The 16,723-nt window shown below is 43.0% G+C and overlaps 2 protein-coding genes across 4 annotated transcripts in view; both read left to right on the top strand.

Annotated features, from left to right (window-relative positions):
- Positions 1 to 5,848, top strand: part of dati (zinc finger protein datilografo) — a 107,600-nt gene extending 101,752 nt beyond the window's left edge. For all 3 annotated transcript variants that reach the window (XM_075684375.1, XM_075684377.1, XM_075684378.1), the window contains one exon: positions 869 to 5,848. The gene's annotated coding sequence lies outside the window, so the exon portion shown is untranslated. The remainder of the gene's footprint in view (positions 1 to 868) is intronic.
- A 6,712-nt stretch (positions 5,849 to 12,560) lies between these two features.
- Positions 12,561 to 16,723, top strand: part of Nep2 (M13 family metallopeptidase neprilysin 2) — a 190,306-nt gene continuing 186,143 nt past the window's right edge. The window contains exon 1 of the mRNA XM_075684366.1: positions 12,561 to 13,628. Coding sequence (XP_075540481.1) covers positions 13,528 to 13,628 — 101 coding nt within the window. The 5' untranslated portion in view covers positions 12,561 to 13,527. The remainder of the gene's footprint in view (positions 13,629 to 16,723) is intronic.

Here is a 16,723-nt window from a genome sequence, read left to right as displayed (position 1 = left end):
CTTTTGACATGCCTGATCCCAACTCTTACACCTTCCAGGAGTCTTTACTGTTGCACATTCAATTCATGGCTAATACCTACTATGAGAGATTGACCAAGAAAAGGGTAGTAGTTAGAGTTGTCGTTGCCCATTCAACTCGTGGCTCATATTCACTACGGAGGATTGGCCAGGAAATAGATGGATTATTCCATGTCATAAGCACAAATAAACATTCAGAATTTCTATAGAGCAATTCGTCTTGAGAAGTTAAATTACATGATAAAATGAAAGAAATAGTAGTGGCAAGAATCAATAATCATTACTCGAAAAGCACTAAGATGATGATGAAAGAAAAGATACAAATTTAACAGGGTATTTGATTGGACTCCATAAGAAATTGTTGGACTGCAGAGCAAACATGCCTGTGGCTGAATCCCTGAGTAGAGGACCCAAACGAAAGAGTCCAAGCACAATGTTAAACCTTGTTTTCACTGTCAACGCTTTGTTCTTTGAGCTAAACTGCCACTTTTTCTTGATTAATAGTGTTTTATGAATGTCTTCAAACAATCTGTTTGTGGCTTTCTTCCACCTTGAAGATCCCCAAATACTAATTAACAACTTTTTGGAATAAGTGGCTTCGAAATGCATTGAAAACATGGCAAGCCAAGTAAAATATTGGAAGTTATTCACAATTTTAGCTATGATGAGTCAACGGTAGTTCAAGGCAAGAGCAGAATAACTCCTAGCATTGTCTCACACATGCTCCTTGCTCACTTACAATAGAATAAGCGCCAAAATTGACGACACAAAAGAAGGAATACAGACAGGACAGTTATGAAGTTATGCACCAACTAGCCCCACAACGTGTTTTACTCCTTGCTCACTGCAGGACTTCAGAGGTGCAAGCCGCCAAGAAGTTGCCCTCCTCCCCTACCTCTGGGCACAAGTCGCAGCGGCAGACAAGAGAGAAGTCCATGTCTCCAAATGAATTACGCCGAGTGCAGCAACTGCTGGCCGCTTCAGATGGCCTTCATGACTTGGTCAAATGTGGTCTCCCATTATTGATGGGAGACATGTACAATATCACTGTCCAGTGGGCTTGTGTCTACGATGGGAACCTGCGACATGTTTCACTTGCAGCTTGGCATAACGCCCGGTTTCCTTTCCTTCCCAGTGTAGCTGCTGTGTACCTTTTGTGCTTGTTGATTTTCGCAGTGGCATTGTTGTTACATATAAAAAGCTGTACCACATGCTATGCTGCCATTCTCCCATATCATTACTTAAAGGGCTGTATTTGCATGAGTGTGCTGCAACCACTGACCATGGATGTAATGTGAGGTGGAATTTTTGAGGTTTAATAAATAGACAGTAAATTAATTTAAGGTTCCAGCGTTATTTACTGTAACGTAAGGCAACCACGGCCACATGCTTGGGAAAATAAGATACGTGTAGAGGCTGCCTTTGAGCATTTCATTTCTATCAGTTTTCTGCACTCTTCGCTTCCTTTTTGCTGTGTGTGAGTGGTGTTGCGTAGTGAAGAAGTTGGAGTCTCTTAAGTATTGCTCTTCTGCTCCACTACATGTTGATATTGCATCACATTGCATCCGTTGTGTGCAGGGAAGTCTGCTTAATAAATCTCACAGAAGATTCAGGCTTGCCCTTTTTTCCAATGCTCAAATGTATAGCAGTATAGCCTCTCACATCAGAAAAGAAAAATTCTTGTGTATAAAAGTGTGCATTGCTACAAATGTTGCACAACGTGCACATTCGTACTGCAGTCTAAAGTATAAGAATGTTGCATAACATACATGCAAATATAACACTTTTCTCTTTTGTAAAGTTTATTTTTTATCTATGTGTGTGTATGCAAAAGTAAACTGCAACCACTGCAGTCAGTCCCCAGAAACAGGTTGAGCTGGTGCATTACAGTGTTGAAGTGTCAAGGGCCCCTTTTTTGCAATTCATTGCTTGCACATTCAGAGTTCATGTTTTCCCTTTTGTTGTGCTTCGCTTGTGTAGAATGTTGATGCCACATTTGATGCTTGCTGACATCTCGTCATGGTGCACAGACAGTGAAAACATGGCTTTGGCAATTATAGTATGCACTTCAAAGCTCATACATATTATAGTTGACTGCGCTTGTTGGAAAATGGTCATGTGAAGAAATGAGAACCTGTTCTGTTAACGCATTGTGCCAAAAATTTGGCTTAGAGAGCAAGCATGCCTTTACAGTCTGACCGCAACTGTTGTGCTCCGTCTGCTCTTCTGTGTGGGTGACATTTGACTGCTTACTGAGCTGCATACTATTGCAAATTATTCGAGAGGGCAATTATAAGTTTTTTAGCTGTTCCATTGCTGGATCAGCAGACGCTATTTTAACCTTTAACATTGATATATTAGCTTAAGTTTTCAATCAGGCATTGCAGAGAGAATCTTGGTTATGGAATCAGCTTCCAAGTTGGTTAGCAAACACTGTCGTCCTTTGCTATCTGGCAAGCAATGTTAATGCATGAGGTAGTTTGCTGCCATGCACTCATATAAGGTACTAAACAGAATAACTGCATGGAAAATAGCCATTATTTGCCACATGTTTTGCTATGCTATGATTCTAAAAATTCCTTGCATGCTTTAAAATAAAGTAGGAGAAATTCACCCTTCTGCAAATCATATGAAGAATGTTAGTGCTCTGTCACCAGCATGTGAGCAGCTCTTAATTTGTGAGTCCCATGGCATAGAATAAATGTTGTCACCTCTAAGAATTGGTACACATCGATGTTAAATTTGCAGGAAGGATGTATACGCACATAATATGAGGACGATGGCTGAATGGGATCACTTTATTGTGTTATCATGAAGTGTGAACTGATGGATTGCACAGGCTTCTGAATTCATATCATGGTCTTCACATTCACATTCTGCACTTACTGTTGAAGATTCTCAAAAGCTCGATATCCAAAATGCACATTACGTAATAATGTTACCCCTTTACGTCACGTTTTTAGTTTGTTCCTGTATTGAGTGCAATTTTTAATATATCGTATTGTCATTGTGTCATGATAAAACTTGAGTTTTACCATCTGGAAGTATTAGGTTAGTGCCAAGTACCTACAGAACCTTAACACACAATACCTTAGTTTTGTTTTTCATGTATTGAGGTATAGCTAAAATCAAAAATCTTTACCTCCACCACAACGTTACCAAGTATATTGTGATTATCGTTCCTTGCTGCTTGTGTTTTGCTGTCAGACTGAAAACTCTGCCGGTGCATTCCGATTGCTGATGTAGCTGAAAGCACGCCATGCTTCTAGCTTTTATGCCCTTGAACGTCTGCAGCAGTTCCACATAGCCCAGTTTGATCATTAGCTGAGAAAATCTGTGTGTTTGTTAGTGTGTTTCCAAGCATTGTTTCCTTTTTTGTCATTATCAAACTCACCAGCGATGTATGAAATTGCATGCTTGTGCAGCTGCACATTTTGCTTGAACCACTGCAGCTTCTTGACTCATATTCCTTTGTGTGTTCATCTTTTAAAAAGTATGCATGTATTTCGGTTCTTTTAGCCACCTTCACTCGTGTCATTCATTGCGTAGCTTTCTAGTTCATGCTATTCTCAATAGTGTGCCTGCAATCCTCATTGGCATTTGCTCCATGTTTTATTGTTTATTTTTAATAGCCACAGTATTATGGCTGTGATTCTCTTCTGCTTTGCTGATCTTGCGTGGTCTGCATTTCTGTGAAAAACTTGTGACCGTTCTTACTGTAGTGTGTTGACCGTAATGGTGAGACAAGTGTGCACTCAGCCTGTCATCAGTCATATTACAGCTGATAATGCCTTTTATTGATTATCTGTCTCTTTTAGCCCTCAGATTCAAGCACTACGGGCTACCGTTGCACTGAATGGCTGAATAAAAACTATGGGGCTCTAATTCCACAGTGAACAACAAGATAAAATAAACTGCAACACATTGTTATTTGTCATTGCCTTTTGGTAAAAATTTTCAGTTTGTTAATGTATGCCTAGAAGCTTTCCAGGCAAAAGAGAAAACAGGCCACATTTTCTGTGCCTTATCAGTAAATTCCATTGTTGGGTTCACATGTTACTTCTGTGGGATTGAATGCTAAAAAGAAATATCTTTGCAGTAGTATAAAGTTAGTAGTTTTTCAGGGCAACTAATGTATTGGTGTGGTAGGAAATTTGGAGAGCACGTAATGTTTAGCTTGATTCTCCAGGCATAATTTACATGCATAATATTGCAAACATTGCAGATGTGAATTTAGTTTTTTATATTCACATTATCACCTACATCCTTGCATTTGTTTACCTGATTTCTCACCTTTCTGAGCGTAATTTGGCTGCTAAGGGTAACTTCAAAGAAAAACTTGTTCTATTCAGTGCCGCGCTGTATCTTTTGATCAGTACCCTGGTGTTAACAGCGCAAAATATCAAAGGGACACGAGACAAGAAAACAACACCACCAGTGCCACAAACACCACAAGCACTACAGTGTTTGTGGTGTCATCTTCTCGTCTTGTGTCCTTTCTACGTTTTGCGCTGTTAACACCACGATGGAAAACCAACTGGCCCAAGCTGCTATTCTAGCGAAATACATATTTTGATCATGGGCTGGCTGTCTTATAGATGTCAAGGGCTCTGTAAAATGAAGTTTACTCTTGAAGATTGGGTAGGGTTGAAATCCCATATGGCTTCACATGTCAGTACTGCAATCTAGTACAGAGGTGTGAGTTAAAATTACTTAGTTTAGTAACGTGTGATGGCCTAAAAAATCTGATAATTTTTTTGGGTGCAAATCACAGTCAGATGTTCTTGGAACTATCAAACTGGACATTTTTAGCATAAGATACTTTTAGAACATGTCTGGCACACATACATCTGTGGAGCAGCAGTGCTCGTTAGTGCCCATTCGAAGTCCTCAATAAAACCAGCATAAGCCTTTTGTTTGATTCAAGTAATGGGAGTTGATAGGGTCACATATGATCAAAATTATGGTTGAATTGTGCATAATGTTGCACGTATCGGAAGAGAGAACTGCAAGGGCATGCAAAGATAGTGTATAAGTGCTCATGGGGTCTCATTTTAACGTGACTAATATTGTCGGGAGTTAGGTTGTTGGGCCACCAAGGTACAGCATATTGGTTTCAATTACAGTGCACTACATATGCTTTATTTACCCTTCCATAAGCATGGGATACTATACAGCTAGGTTACTATGTTGAAGATCACGAAGCAGGAACTGTTGAGGCAATTTGTGGTTATACATACTGATGGTATTGAGTTAAAGAAGGTAATTCTTTCTAGTTTTTGAAGCATTTTGTTGATTGTTGGCTGTGTTTGAATGCTGTATGAGACATTGTTTGAACTGGTTGTGCAAATATCTGCACAAAGCATACATAGAGAATTCTGCCAAAAATCATTAGATGAATGAAGCAGCTGAGCATGCATTTGTGCAAGAATATTTCCCCTATCTTTCAGGCTGCAACACACTTTGTGTGCAAATGTTCTTTCTCTACAAATAATTGCAGCATATAATTTTAGCATTTCCTTTTTGTCTGTCTGTTCTTCTAAATTAACGAAGTGGTGAAGGGGCTCTGTCTATGTTCTTGTCTCATGTACTTTGAATATTGTATGATTATTTGCACTGTCTTTTTTTTTTCAGTTTTTTTAAACACCAGTCCTTAATAGTTGAGCCAGATATGCAACCTGAGCTTTGTAAATCGTAGATACAGTTTTGAGTTGGCTGTTTGTTGTCAAGCAGAAACACAAATATGAGGACAGCAGGTGATGTCAACATGCTTTTGTCTGTCTTGCTTCCCTTCTACAAGCAACCATAAACATTCATTTATGAAATGTGATCTGTCCATTTGTTTTCTGGTTTAAAGCTATGAATGTAGTTGACCAGTCATGTCATTGAGAGGTTAGTATTGCATTTACTTGAATTTAGGGTAGTTGAGAGGTTAGTATTGCATTTACTTGAATTTAGGGTAGCCTCTATGGTCTAATGTTAGTCAAAAATCAAAGGGTCAGAAAATAAAGTAGCAATGGCAAGTCAAGCCAACAAACACACTGAACAGCAGGAACACTGGGTTTGAGCCCGGCTGTGGCAGTCGCATTCTGATGGTAGGTGAAATGTAAAAACACTTGTCTACCGTGCACTGGGTGCAAGTCAGAGAACTCCAAGTGGTCAAAAACAATCTGGGGCCCCCATTCACTACAGCGCTCTTCATAACCCTCTGTGCAGTTTGGGGACATTAAACTCTACAATTTAATTCAATATTTCATTGGGTAATTCATGGTTATTTCATTTTTAAGTGTAGTTTATTGATTGACAGCAGAAATATCTCAGAGAGAGGTAAAGAATACGAAGAGAGGAACGTAGGGAGGTTAACCAGAAAAATTGGGCAGCTTAGCCCAAGCAGCAAAATATTTAATGTGATAGCAAAGTAGAGCAAAGGACCCTGGTATTGCGTCACGCTTCTCAGACAGGATGATTCCAAGGGAAAGCCGTCGGCGTTCGTACTATGTAGTTTACTGTCTGTTCCACTCAGACCTTTGTACATATGCGCACCATGGCCCACTGTGCTCCCCGTCGCTCAGCAAGAAACACTGGTGTTTGTGTGCACAATGCTCATATCACATCAGCGGAAAGCATAACACTGCCTTGGCACCTCTGCAAAGGTGACTGAGCGGAGCGTAAGGGTGAGTCCACCTGGTTACGTCGTTTTTGCAGCCAAACGTGCCAAACGGCCACACGTGCGCCGCCGATGCAACGTGACAGATCGGCGGTAGGGGCGGCGGCGCCGACGTCGCGAACACACCTCGATAGTCCATGTATAATGGCTGTCGCATTAAAAGACTGACCGTACACAAAAGAAAGCAGGGAACGAGACGCTGTTTTCCGGAACACATGCCCGGGCGCTCTAGGAAATTGTTACGTGTCAAATGCAATCGCGTAGGCCCATCTTATATAAAGAAATCGATCGTTTAAGTAATTACATTGAGTATGGTGTACTGGAGTGGGGCAGTGTGTACGCAGTCCGCGCAGCAAATAATGGGAGTGGGCCGAACGGCGCTCTCCCGCTGTGGTGCCGCGTAACGAAAAAGTCGCGGCTTCGTCCGAAAGGCGAAGCATTGATAGCGACAGCAAAGTATTAGACGACTACAGGAAGTAAGGTTCGCAGTTTTATCAATCGTGTAAGTTGCAGTAGGCATTCGCTTGCTAATTTATATAAACACATCACGCGCGTAAATGCAATCATGAACAGATCTCACTCGATGCTGATGAACACATTCTATGGTTACAACGCCGGGGTGATGAACGCGCGCAGGGAGGAGGGAACGCTTCGAACTTTTTTTTTTTTTTTTGCTTGATATTTTGTGGCGAATGGACGTCCTTTTCGGGTCTCCGTGGCGGCGACTAAATCACAAGTTTTTGTGCATGCTTTGAGCTTGCTTCTGTTTTGGTTTGCCGTTTTTTTTTGCCTTTAAATTGTGCTTGGGTGGTTTTCTTTCTTCCTTTTTTTGTCTCGTATTTCGTGTGCACGGTTGTGTTTCGTGTACATTTGGTTTTGCAGGATAGTTAGATCGCCCTTTCGCGCCACGTGCGATCAACACGTGCAACCGTATGGGACGTTGAGTTATTAGAGAGACTAATAGGTATTAGTAATAATCGAGACTACTAATAGTTGAGTTGACTGCTAATGGACAACTATTAGTTGACTAATAGTTGAAACGAATAGCTATTAGTGGTTTTACTGTGCATGTTTTGGTAGGAAAGTGAGAGCGTGGCCGCGTGGTTGAGCACGTGCGAGAGCGTGTCATATCATGGGTATCCGCAGCATTGATTGCGTTTGAAACAGTGGTGAGAGTTGCTTTGCGACATTTTGAGGATTTGGATCCTGTGCGTATCGGTTTTTGCTAAAAGGTACGTGTTCTCCATTATTATATTATTATAGTATTTGAATCAGAAAAAGCCGTGCAATACATGGCAAGAAAGCCGGGAAAGCAGGCCCCCAGTGCGCGAAGCGAAAATAATCTCATGGGTGGCGGCAATGGAAAATAAGCCTGTCATGAGTAATTACTTAAGAGGAAAAAACGAAATCAGGAAATAAACAATTTATGATAACTCAAAGGGAAGCTCATTACTTTTCGAAGAGAGATCGGGATGCTTTAGAACACGCACCTATAAAGCGAGATATAAGAAGGGAGAAGCATGTGCTTGCTGCGGTAAAGCTAGGGAAACTGGAGCATGTTTTATTAGAATGTGAAGATGTCTACCCAGCGGTCGATTTAGGCACCACTGGCCTCCTTGAAGCCCTTGGGTTCAGCGGGAGCAGTTGAAAAGTAAACATGTCCGCAATAAGGATTGGTAAGAGGCCGATTGGAGGATTGGTGGAATAAAAGTAGGGAAACGACAAAAGACGGAGACGCACAAAAGCACAGTGCGCAATAGGGGATCAGAAAATTTGGTTGTGGGAGTTCATAGTGCTTTTTTTTTCTTTCTTAATTGTTTGACCTAGGTAGGACATTAGGCAGTATAATAGCAAGAGCTTGGTGGCGAAACCCAGCGCCCCGTTCCAAAGGGGACGCTCATAACATCCATCCATCCAGCCTCTCGCTTCAACTCGTATCCGAAACTTGACATTACGCGAACTCCAACACTAGGCGGACGGGAAGACAACGTGCATGTCCGGCCATCACGGAAAGCACCTTTGCACCCGCCACAAGTTACGGTGGCAGTTGCATGATGAGACGCGCTGGCAGCGCCCGTTTCTGCAGTGTTGAATCTGGATAAGTGATTCTTTTTTTTTTTTGCGTTGCATATCACCCATACCTTTTTATTGACTATAGCTAGAGCTATTAACTCCGTATTCTAACTTCATTAGTAAGCTTATTCTTCTTTTTTATATATTCTGTTCAAACTGATATTTGTAATTACTTCCATATTTTCTATATGGTTGTCTTAATTGTTGTGCTAGACAATAATCCTCATTTCTATATTTTCTGTTAATGCATATGTACTACAAATCTGTAACATATTAGACAGCGCTATTCTCGACGTGTGCTATTTGTAGGGGGCCCGGACCCGGTCAAGCCTGTTCAAGGCTTTTTGCCCACGCTCCCAAACATCATGTGATGTTTGAATAAAGTTTGTATGCTCTCAGCCGCGCCGTGCGGAACCGCAGCCGGGCTAGATGAGGAGACGCGTAAAGACGTGCGCTCACCTGCTCCCCCTAGCGCGCGTTTGAGCACGAATGGGTCGATGGCATCGCGTGTGAACTGGATTGGGACGGAGGCGCGCTCTGTCGCATGGTTAACGTGCCTTTATGCTCTTAACTTGGTGCCTTATATTAACAGGAAACTAAAGCTCTCAGAGTTTAATTAAACCTTGACTCACTATAGGAAGACGAATCGTGATCAAAGACCTAATAATTTTTTTAAAATTCAAGCACGAAGTTCGCAAGTTATTTAGAAATCTGTACGCTACAGAAGAAATCTAGCATTAGTATGTAACGCATTTCTAAACAATCAAGAACACCGTCAACAGAGTTCAAAGGCATTTGCTAGCTTAGGCTTAGGCATAATAGGCATACTTTTAATTTTAAACTGACCCTTGCAACGTTTAACACCTGAACCCTCTCGAGTGGAGCTAGCCTAGCAGGACTCTTTGACAAACTATCAGGCATTGTTTCAGATATCATTTGCCTTAGTCATGTTCAGTGGCGTAGCAACAGGGGGGGCCGGGGGGCCGTGGGCCCCGGGTGCACGGGGCCAGTAGGGGGGAGGGGGGTGTCATATACGTCGCAAGACACCCGAAAATTGTCGATATCCTCGCCTTCCTCGACTACATCCGGGGGGGGGGGGGGGCGGGAGTTGACAGAAGCGCTAAGGGCCCCGGGGGCCAGACGACCTAGCTACGCCACTGGTCATGTTAGAAGAACTGGTGTGGCTGATACAGCGCTGACAAATGGCCGCGTCTTCTGCTATAGAGAACTACCAGATAAGGAGCAGTCCGGAGTAGGGTTCCTAATCCATAAGGACATAGCGGGGAACATTGACGATTTCTACAGCATTATGAGAGGGTAGCAGTAATCGTAATCAAACTTATAAGAGGCATAGATTAAAGGTAGTACAAGCCTATGCTCCAACATCCAGTCACGATGATGAGGAAGTAGATCACTTTTATGAAGATGTTGAATTAGCGATGCGAAAAGTGCAAACTCAGTATACTGTAGTCATGGGCGACTTCAATGTAAAAGTGGGTAAAAATCAGGCTGGTGGACAAGCAAATGACAACTACGGCGTCGGTTCTAGAAACACTCGAGGAGAGATGTTGGTAGAATTCGCGGAAAGGAATAAGCTGCGAATAATGAACACCTTCTTCAGGAAGTGTTGGAACAAAAAGTGGACCTGGAAAAGCCCTAATGATGAAACAAGAAATGAAATTGATTTCATACTTTCTACCTATTCCAGCATAGTGCAGGAGGTAGAAGTGTTAGGTAGGGTGAAGTGCAGCGATCATAGGTTAGTGAGGGCTAGGATTCACCTCAATTTGAAGAGAGAAAGAGTAAAACTGGTCAAAAAGAAACAGGCCAACCTAGACGCAGCAAGGGCAAGACGTAGCAAACCAACTCAGGTTGGCACTTGCAAACAAATATGCAGCATTAGAACAGAGAGATGAACATGACATAGAGGCAATGAATGAAACCTTAACTAGGCTGGCTTCAGAAGTAGAAATTGAAGTGGGAGGTAAGGCACCAAGGCAACCAGTTGGGAAGCTCTCCCAAGTAACAAAGGACCTAATAAAGAAACGACAAAGAATGAAAGTGTCCTACTCAAGAGATCAGATAAAATTCGCGGAACTGTCAGAACTACTTAACAAGGAGAAAATAAGTGACATTCGAAATTATAACGCGAGAAAGGCTGACGAAGCAGTAAAAAATGGTCGCAGACTGAAATCAATGAGGAGGAAACTTGGCATAGGACAAACCAAGATGTATGCACTGAAAAATAAGCAAGGTAATATCATCAGAAATCTCGAAGATATAGTAAAAGCAGCGCAAGAATTCTATACTGACCTGTACAGTACCCAGAGCAGCCACGATACCTCCATTCGAAGTAGTAATGAACAGGTTACAGAGACTGCTTCTATAACTTGCGATAAAGTTAGAAGGGCCTTAGAAGACATGAAACGAGGAAAGGCGGCCGGTGAAGATGGATTACCCGTCGATTTAATCAAAGCTGGAAGAGGCATAATGCGTGAAAAACTAGCGGCCCTTCATACGAACTTTCTATCGATTTCAAGGGTCCCAGAGAACTGGAAGAATGCCAGCATTATAGGAAACCACAAGAAGGGGGATGTCAAAGAATTGAAAAATTATAGGCCCATTAGCTTACTTCCAGTATTATATAAGATATTCACCAAGATAACCTCCAATAGAATAAGGGCAACGCGGGACTTAAGTCAACCAAGGGAAGAGGCAGGTTTCAGGAAGGGATACTCTACAATGGATCACATCCATGTCATCAATCAGGTAACCGAGAAATCCGCAGAGTACGATCAGCCTCTCTATATGGCTTTCATAGATTACGAAGAGGCATTTGATTCAGTAGAGATACCAGCAGTCATAGAGGCATTACGTAATCAAGGAGTACAGGACGCTTACGCATATATCTTTGAAAGTATCTACAGAGATTCCACAGCTACCTTGATTCTCCACAAGAAAAGTAGGAAGATACCTATAAAGAAAGGGGTCAGACAAGGATACACAATCTCTCCAATGCTATTGACTGCGTGCTTGGAAGAAGTATTCAAGTTATTAAACTACGAAGGCTTAGGAGTGAAGGTCAATGGCGAATATCTTAACAACCTTCGATTTGCAGATCACATTGTCCTGTTCAGCAACACTGGGGATGAGTTACAAGAAATGACTGAGGACCTTAACAGAGATGGTATAAAAGTGGGTTTGAATATTAATATGGCAGAAGACAACGATAATATATATATATATATATATATATATATATATATATATATATATATATATATATATATATATATATATATATATATATATAGAGAGAGAGAGAGAGAGAGAGAGAGAGAGAGAGAGAGAGAGAGAGAGAGAGAGAGAGAGAGAGAGAGAGAGAGAGAGAGAGAGAGAGAGAGACAAAAGGGAAGGAAAGACAGGGAGGTTAGCCAGTGTAAGTACCGGCTGGCTACCCTGTGCTGGGGAAATGCGTAAAGGGAATAAAAGGAAAAATAAATAAAAAAACAAAAATTCACACAGTAACGCGATGCTACGCGCGACAACATTCAAAGACGGTCACACAATTCGCATGTCCTTAAAAACTTCAGCAAAGCCCTTAAGGCCTTGAGTGCCGAAGCCCGTCTGGACCAGTGTCCTCGAATTTTTTCTTCTGTGAAGGGGCGATTGTCCAGTTTTCGAGCGCGGTCGCGAGCACTTTTCTTGGCACATTGTAACGGGGACAGTCACAAAGGAGGCGCTCGATCATCTCCTCGCAGCCGCAGCTGTCGCAAGTAGGGCTGTCGGCCACTCCAATGCGGAAGGAATAGAAGTTCGTGAATGCCACGCCGAGCCATAGGCGGCACAGAAGTGTTGCTTCCGCTCGTGGTAACCCTGGTAGAAGACGGAGTTGCAGACGTGGATCCAGTCTGTGGAGACGTGCGTTCGTGAATTCATTGCATGGTGTTCCACAGATTCTGCGTAAGCTCGCGTGCGAGATGTGTGCCTGCATCTCTTCTTGACAGTGGTATTGGTATAATATGGGCACCATCGTGGGCCGGTCGGTCAGCGTCATACGCACTGTGATTTCCCGAAATTCACCAGTGACCCGGTATCCAGTGGTAGATGATGTTGTGCCCCTTGTCGATTGCGTGATGGTGTAGTAATCGGATGTCTGCGATTAATTGCGCATTACGTCCGTGGTTGAAAGAGGACAGCAGACACTGGAGAGCTGCTTTCGAGTCACAAAAGAACGACCATGAATGTGATGATTTGTGACCAATAAAACCCAAAGCAGCATGGATAGCTGCAAGTTTTGCAGCCGTCGATGATGTAATGCGAGACGTCTTGAATTTGATTGTGACTGACTCTGCGGGAATTACCACTGCTCCAGCTGAACTATTATATAGAGGAGACAGAACATTCCGTGTAAACGTGGATGCGTTATTTGTGCTTGTCATGTAGGGATGAAAGCACGGCTTGTTTGAGGGCGAAAGATGACATCTCCATGTTCTTTTTGATAGCGGGAATAACAAGAAGAGCCTGGAGTATATGGAGGCACCACAGCGGTAGAAATGGTCGTGCTGCAGATGTGAAGTTTGACGGTAAAGTTCCATGGTTGGCAGCAATAATCCTGCTAAACGCTGAACGAAGTCGAGCGGCAGGAAGGGTGGCGAGATGATGCGATGGAAGTCCGGTGAAGTGCCTGATGTGCATCCTTAAAGCGTCGACTTGAATATGCTTATTGATAGGGTGGTCATGCGCGATGGTTATTGTCGCTGCCGTGGATGCACACCTGGGAAGGCCAAGACAAATTCTCGGAGCTTGAGCCTGCACAGACTGGACTCAAGGGCATGGAGGTTGGTCTTACCGGTCTCACCCAGTACAGGTAAGCTATAGCGTAGGAGACCCAGGAGTAGTGCGTTATAGAGGTGGAGCATTGCACTCACAGACGCACCCTGTGACTTTCCCGCAAAAAATCTGAGCACGTGGGTTATCATGACTAGTTTCCTTTTTAGGTAGGAGATATGAGCACTCGAGCAGAGGTCTCGATCTGTTATCACTCCTAGAAAGCGGTGCGTCTTCTCGTAGGCAATAGCTTGTCCGTTAATTTTGAGAACGCACGGTTTCATTGCTTTGCGCGTGAAATCGACCACCAAGCTATTCTCGGAGGACACCTCCAGACCTCGTGCTCGAAGATAACTTAATGTTAGTCTGGCCGCTTTTTGAAGTCTGGCGCGCACCTGGGGACGCGCCGCTCTTGATGACGAAATGCATATATCGTCTGCATAGATCGACACATGGATGGATTGCGGAAGGGTATAAACCAGGTCGATGAACACGAGGTCAAATACAGTGGGGCTAAATATTCCGCCTTGTGGTACGGCACGGTAGGTGTTGTGTTGGGATGACGCACCATCCCCTGTTTGCACAAAGTAGCTGAAAATCCACCGGAAAACAAGGCTACCTATAGGCCGACATCGCCCAATGTGTCCAAGATGGCGCGATGGGTTACGTTGTCATAAGGGCCTTTAACGTCCAGGAACATCGCCGCTGACAGTATTTTTAGGCATTTTTTCGTGCTGAACAGACGAGATAAAATATATGACGTTGTCTACAGAAGAGCGTGCGTGTCGGAAGCCTGCCATAGCGTCAGCGTATATCTTGCAGTGTTCTAGGTCTCTAGATGCGTCAGCACCATCCTCTCCATCATCCTTCCTAGACAACTGGCCAGAGCAATATGACGACAAGACGCCACGTCTGGGGTTGATTTACCTAGTTTGAGCAGAACAATGATAATGATCAATAGCCGGGCAAGGGAACAAGATGTCAGGATCGCCAATCAGCCTCTAGAGTCTGTGAAGGAGTACGTTTACGTAGGTCGTTCACTCAAAGGGGACCCTGATCATGAGAAGGAAAGTTACAGAAGAATAAAAATGGGTTGGAGCGCATTAGGCGGACATTGTCAGATCCTGACTGGAAGCTTACCATTATAATTAAAAAGAAAGGTGAACAGTCAATGCATTCTACCGGTGCTGACATATGGGGCAGAAACTTGGAGACTAACAAAGAAGCTCGAAAACAAGTTAAGCACCGCGCAAAGAGCGATGGAACAAAGAATGTTAGGTGTAACGTTAAGAGACAGGAAGAGAGCGGTGGTGGATCAGAGAGCAAATGGGGATAGCGGATATTCCAATTGATACTAAGAGAAAAAAATGGAGCTGGGCAAGTCATGTAATGCGTAGGTTAGATTTCCGGTGGACCATTAGGGTTACAGAATGGGTGCCAAGAGAAAGGAAGCGCCGTCGAGTACTGCAGAAGACTAGGTGGGGTGATGAAATTAAGAAATTCACAGGCGCTATCTGGAGTCGGTTGGCGCAGGACAAGGGTAATTGGAGATCGCAGGGAGAGGCCTTCGTCCTGCAGTGGACATAAAATAGGCTGATGATGATTATGATGATGAAAATATACCTGCGTATGCGTAGTTTACATGTACTGCGGTATTTGGCGTCGTCTTGTTTAATCTTTTGCAATTATAGAGTCAGGAAAACTGCGTTAGCAGCATAGAAGTTAATTAGAAATTCCACCTCCGGAGTGTTACATGCATCCACCATGCGTGATCGACTAAGTAGCTTACTGGATCGACCGCCATGTTGACACAACTACTATGGCATTTTCTGCACAGTGTCGTAAGTATTACTAAACGCCATCGGTAACACATGCTCATCCTGCTGACTACATCACAAACATGCTCATCCGCTTCTAAAAAGCTGAGTTTCTTGAGGTACGAACTAAATACAGCTCCATCAGAAATAAAGCTACTGACCTATATTGAATTTATAAGACCTAAATTATATTACGCTAGTGTCGTTTGGGATCCATATCTCGAGAAAGATATTAGGAAACTTGAGATGGTGCAACGAAAGGTGGTCCATTTTATATTTAATGCTTCCCAGAGAAATGACTCGCCGTCAACGCTCATGGCTAGTAATAACATGCCTGTTTTACAACACCAAAGAGCAATTGCTAGGCTGAAATTTGTCCACTCACTATATTTTGGTAAATTTAACATTTAACCTGAAACTTACTTAACACACCGAGCTTCTAGGCAAACTAGACATACAGATGCTCATACTCGTGAACATTACTGTGCGCGCACAATTTTTTTTATGTATTCTTTTTTTTCCTTGGATTCTAAAAGCATGGAATGCGTTACCGTTGGAAGCATTTCGTGATGGGGATAATCCTGACTTTGAAAGCTGTGAACCTTTCTGTTCGTGACTACACGGTACAAACGGTGGAGTTCTTTTTTTCATATTGCGCATCTGTTTGCTTGCGCTTTGCACTTTTGCTCCATCCGGCTGACTTGTGATTATAATTGTGTATTATACTGTGTTCTGCTGTTTCACTACGTCTTTTTTGTGTTTTATAAATTTCTTTTGTCAACTGCTTTTGTTACACACCCCTGCTTGATCTTTCGAACGCAGCATGTTGTAAATAAAGAACAAATATTTCCACAGCACAGCACGCTCAGGAGGAACGAAATGACACTTTTGGCGGCGCGCCGCTACTCGCTGCACGTTGGCTGAAGTAAAAGCGCACGAATGTGAAACCATTGCCACTTTTGCCCTACTACTGTGCGATCAGCTGTTGGAAATGTAACTGGGTGATCGCTAACGCACATTGCTGCATGTTCTGGAGCACATCTTGTTTGATTGTCCAGCTTACAGAGACGAGCGACATGGATATAAAATGAACATGGAAAAGATCGGCCGAAGCCCTTTCACACTGACATGCATCCTGGGTTCCTGGCCTTGCCCATCAAAACAGCGCAAAGCCCCGGACTTCTTGTTTTAATATAATGAATCAATCAGTTTGGTCTTGAAACTATGACCCACGTACATCGTCTCACCAAGACTGTGATTTTATTTTATTTTGCATTAACCGTCAAGTTTTGATAAAATTACCTACTTTCGTCGCCTC

The sequence above is a fragment of the Dermacentor variabilis genome, chromosome 3, assembly GCF_050947875.1.
Source record: "Dermacentor variabilis isolate Ectoservices chromosome 3, ASM5094787v1, whole genome shotgun sequence".
In the NCBI taxonomy this organism is placed as follows: Eukaryota; Metazoa; Arthropoda; class Arachnida; order Ixodida; family Ixodidae; genus Dermacentor; species Dermacentor variabilis.
Note: the sequence above shows the minus strand (reverse complement) of the source record. Positions and strands in the feature narration are given on the sequence as shown.